Source organism: Antechinus flavipes, chromosome 1 (genome assembly GCF_016432865.1).
Source record: "Antechinus flavipes isolate AdamAnt ecotype Samford, QLD, Australia chromosome 1, AdamAnt_v2, whole genome shotgun sequence".
NCBI classification, from domain to species: domain Eukaryota; kingdom Metazoa; phylum Chordata; class Mammalia; order Dasyuromorphia; family Dasyuridae; genus Antechinus; species Antechinus flavipes.
This window is the reverse complement of record NC_067398.1, coordinates 386913772-386918377: the sequence shown is the minus strand read 5'-3', so window position 1 is coordinate 386918377 and position 4606 is coordinate 386913772. Positions and strand designations below refer to the sequence as shown.

General features: G+C 39.8%; 1 protein-coding gene across 1 annotated transcript in view; it reads right to left on the bottom strand.

Annotated features, from left to right (window-relative positions):
- Positions 1–394: 394 nt before the first annotated feature.
- Positions 395–4606, bottom strand: part of IRX1 (iroquois homeobox 1) — a 6762-nt gene continuing 2550 nt past the window's right edge. The window contains exons 2-4 of the mRNA XM_051969821.1: positions 1844–2861; positions 1306–1378; positions 395–910 (exon numbers count right to left, since the gene is read on the bottom strand). Coding sequence (XP_051825781.1) covers positions 853–910; positions 1306–1378; positions 1844–2861 — 1149 coding nt within the window. The 3' untranslated portion in view covers positions 395–852. The remainder of the gene's footprint in view (positions 911–1305; positions 1379–1843; positions 2862–4606) is intronic.

The window sequence follows — 4606 nt, the reverse complement described above, 5'->3', positions numbered from 1 at the left end:
ATTTTTTTATCACTTAAAAATCATTTTTATAAACTCTAGAAACCGAACTCACTTATGCTGTGAGAAAGGAATGCACCAGAGAAATTTCTGTAGTGTAAGAGTTTAAAAGAATAACTTTAATCTGACAACAGGAAAACTGAACTCTTAAAAAAAAAAAAAGTCTACGTTTAAAATTCAAATATCTATACTATAAAATTCCCCATGTTTGTTTCCTTCACATATGACAGTAACAATAAGCCAAGCACATAGTTTGGCAACTTTTAAACTACAAGCACCTTAAGAAGTTATTAAAGACTAGTAGTATAATAAAGAAAAATGAGAAACTTTGAACAGGGATTCAAAATTCAGCTCTAGATTTTTCATACACAAAATACATCAGAAAGAGAAGAGTCCATAATTTCATTTAGTTTATTAGACAAAAATATATGATTTAAACAAGTTTCGCTGACCCGCTATTTACAATCCGAAATCACTATATACAGAAAGAAAAAGGAAGAAAAAAAAAACCAAATAATCCAAAAAAAAAAAAAAAAAAACCGTACAAACACAAGAGGAACATTTACCAAACAAATAATAGAAGAATGGTTAGGATAACACGATCTGAAATGGTACAAAGAAGAAGGGATCCAACTAGGATGTGGAAGAATCGCTTTTATGGGTTTGCACCTTATTGCAAAAAAAGTGATTGATGGGAATCGTTTATATCATTTCCATTTTTGTCCTTTATACCAGTCTCTGAAATATTATTATTCCTCCCCCGTGTCCCCTCCCACCCACCCCCTTTTCCTCCCCTAAGCCCCCTCAAAAAACAAAACAAAACCAAAAAACAAACAAACAAACAAAAACATTTAATCAAGCGGAAGGGAGAGCTGCTAAAATTCGCGGTGTTCCCTCTTGCTGAGCCAAAGAACTGTAGGGGAAAAAAAATAGACGTAACAATTTGTCAGTAAAAAGACCAACTGAAAAGTATTACCTCAGCTTGCTTGGCTATTAAAATGACTGGGGAGCCACATCCCCCTTTTAAACAAGGAAGGAACTGACAGAGTGTGCGAGTAGAAGCAGCAGCAGCAGCAGCAGCAGCAGCAGCAGTGCCCTTGAAGCTCCTCTGTACTAAGTTTGCCCCCAAGTTACCAGTTCCCTAGAGTCTATTCCAAATGATTACGCCTTGATGAGGGCGGGCTATTGTAACGCGCTTTTGGCGCAATCTTTATGATTAGCTCTAATTATCCTCCGAATTCTCCCCTTCACCTTCTTTTTTTCCCATCAGATTTAACATTACTTTAGGATAATAAAACAACAACTCACTTGTCGCGGACAGGTTGAAAGGGCGATTTTAACTGCTGAGGAGGAGAATCGGTCCTGGGTACATTTTCTCTTTCTAGGAGGAGGAAAACAGAAGCAGATCTTTTTAAAACTCAAAAGAGAAGGCCACACTCCCACAACCCCAAGCAGAGACAGTTTTCAAGAACCTCCTCTCCCAACTGAGTAAGTTTATACTACTCCCCCGTATTTTCAAAATGAATGGTTAGTCCAGATTATCCAGCTACAATGATTTTCTCCGAAATGATTCAGGAAATATCAGCAAACAATGGCCTAGAGGGCTTTGTTAAACGCTGGGTCCTGGTGCCTTATCCTCATCTCTGGACTCTCCAAATGGATCCCCTTAAGCTCCACAGAAGTACGTACTTTGAATTGGAGGGAATTTTCCCTCCTGAATCAGGGGAGCTCCCGACCTTGCTGGCTAAAGTTCTGGGTGAGGAAGAAGTAAGAGGCAAAAAGAGACAAAGTTCATACTGAACTAGACTACTATTAATCACCACGCTCAACTAGATAACCATTTTACCTGTGTGTTTAGGACTGGTTCTTTCGGAAGCTTTGTCGCTATTGAACGCTCCCAGAGTGGCTGTGAGGACGGAAGGCGCTTGCTGGGCCTGGAGGTGGTGGTTGTGGTGTGCGGCGTGGTGGTGATTTACTCCTAGAAAGGACCTAACATTCAAGAGAGAGCTCTGAGTGAGAAAAGCCCCGTTTGTCCAGTTGTGAAATTTGCCAATTTGGCACGTGTAGAGTCCGTGGCTGGGCAAGAAAGCGGGGTGCTGGAGCTGAGGGGAAGTGTGATTGACCTGGGAAGAAGGAGGGGGTGGAGGAGGCGGGGAGGACTTAAGGGCGCCATCAGGGCTGGTGGCAGTCTCCGCTAGAGACCAGATCTTGGGTTTATTGTGAGGTGGCCCCTGCAAATTGCTTTGTCCGCTAGGGCTCAAGATCCGTGTGCTACTGTCAGAGATGTCTTTCGACAGGGACAGAGAGTCTTTGGGTTTAAGTCCTTCAGATCCTGACAAGGGCAACTCTTTCTCCTTGTCCAGACTGTCTTCTTCACTGGTCCTGAGATTTTCAGATTTATCCTCCTCCTCTTCGTTGCTCTGTTCTCCGTCGTTCTCATCAATCTTGTCAATATCTATGCTCTCCAAGTCTATCTCCTCATCATCTTCTGTCTTTTCTGGATCCCCTTCGTTGTCGCTACCGAAAAGGTTGCCGTCCTCCTGGTCTTTGCTTCTTGCCCCCCAAGTCACTTTGTTTTCCTTCTTTAGCCTTCGGCGGGCATTAGCAAACCAGGTGGAAACCTGAGTAAGGGTCATCTTAGTGATGATGGCCAACATGATCTTCTCCCCTTTTGTAGGATAAGGATTCTTGCGATGTTCATTCAACCAGGCCTTCAGGGTGCTGGTGCTTTCCCGAGTGGCGTTCTTGGGCCTCCCCGGGTCCCCATATTGGAACTGTCCATAAGGGTAATAACCAGGGGCTGTATGAGCTGCGAAGGTTGCAGGATGGACTCCTGGGTTGTCCTTAAGTTCATACTGAGAACCCTGGAGTAGAGAGAGAGAGAGAGAGAGAGAGAGAGAGAGAGAGAGAGAGAGAGAGAGAGAGAGAGAGAGAGAGAGAGACTTTGAGTCTATAATAAGTATAACCAGGTTAGGTTATATGTATTCAATGTCACTCAGTGTACCCTTAGGTTTTTCGGAAGCATTTAGCATCCCCCCTCTCCCTCCCTCCTCCATTTTACCTCTCTAAATCTTTTTGAAGTTGGGGGGAGACAAAAGCCTCTGAGGTGTGTGTGAGGGGGGAGGAATCCTACTAATTAGGATATGTTATTAGAATTGTTCCTGAAGATCCTCTACACTTTTGAGGTGGGAGAAAAGCTAACCACTAAACTCAGTATCTCCTTGAACTGCAACCTCATTTTCTGTCTACCTATTTTCCCTTCCCTTTTCCCCTCAGCTCCTTCCCACCTAAAAATAATCAAAGTACTTAATCATAGATGAGTGTTGAGTTTATCTTCAACTAAAGTGAATATCCTGAAATTATAAAACTGAAAGTTTTTTTTCTTTTAATCAAGAAACAAAACAAACTGTTCATACCCTCCCCCTCAATATCCATTTTACCCTAAGGATGGAAGACAAATACCAGACTCCTCTTTATATATCTTTTAAACCCCAGTCCAAATTAAAAAAGAAAGCATGTTCCTTTTAGCTTAAAAATAATCTTGGTGGAATAGTTAACAAGTATTTAAATAAGATTCTAAAGAAGACACTTTTACATTATAATCCTCTCCCCAAATTCCCCCAATAAACAAACAAAAATGAATTTTAAAAATTCTACAAAATCCAATCTACAGATTTTTATATAAACAGAAAGGTATATGGTAAAACATTAACTCTAAGAAAGAGAAAATAAGCTTCAAGAAATGGAAGCTGACTCAGTCTTACTAGAAATGCTATTTGGATACTTTATCTTTTAAGTTTGGCTTTGATCTGGAAGAGCAAACACGAACCGTTTGCAAGCTTTTAGAGGCCATGATTTATTTGCAATCAATATTCTTTTTATCATCAGTAGTAAAACACAGCAAGTCAAATTATCCCATCAGGTGTTTTGGTAAATAACATTTTATCTTTCTAACAACCTCATTAGGCCTCATTATTACTGCAAATTGTCCAGACGTTCTAACACAACTTTATCCTCTGATTTCCAAATACCTAATAATAAAAGCCCAGATACTGAATCAGAACATGAAACACACTTTCTGAGGACTATGAAACAATCTACACAATACACAGAGATAGGGATACATTGTTGAGAGGAAGACTTTCATTTAACCCCAAATATAATTAAGCTGCCTTGATCTGTTCACCAGATTTAGAATAGAGCAGTACACTAGATTACTGATCACCCAATGCCCATAGCCATTTCCTTAAATGATATACATTTGAATCAGGCTTTAATTTAAGAGTGAAAATTAATGACATTCATTCACTCAGTAAACATTTGTCAATTAAAAATAACTTTATTGGTAAAGGAAGCTTCTAGACTTTGAAAAAGTTTCAAAGAGATGCATTTTCCCCCAAAATATTTTACTAGAGGCTTGGGCAGAAAGCACCCAGAAAGGTATTTCAGAGCTAAACTGCATTGCTTTTTATAATACTTTATTATAGGAATGAAGTTACAAGCATTTTCTTTATCCTCTAGCTTGGGTTGTTTAAAAATGCTATTTCTGCCTCATCTTTCCCGAGTTATCTTTTGAAGAGACTACTTGTCAATTTCTTATCGTTTTCTG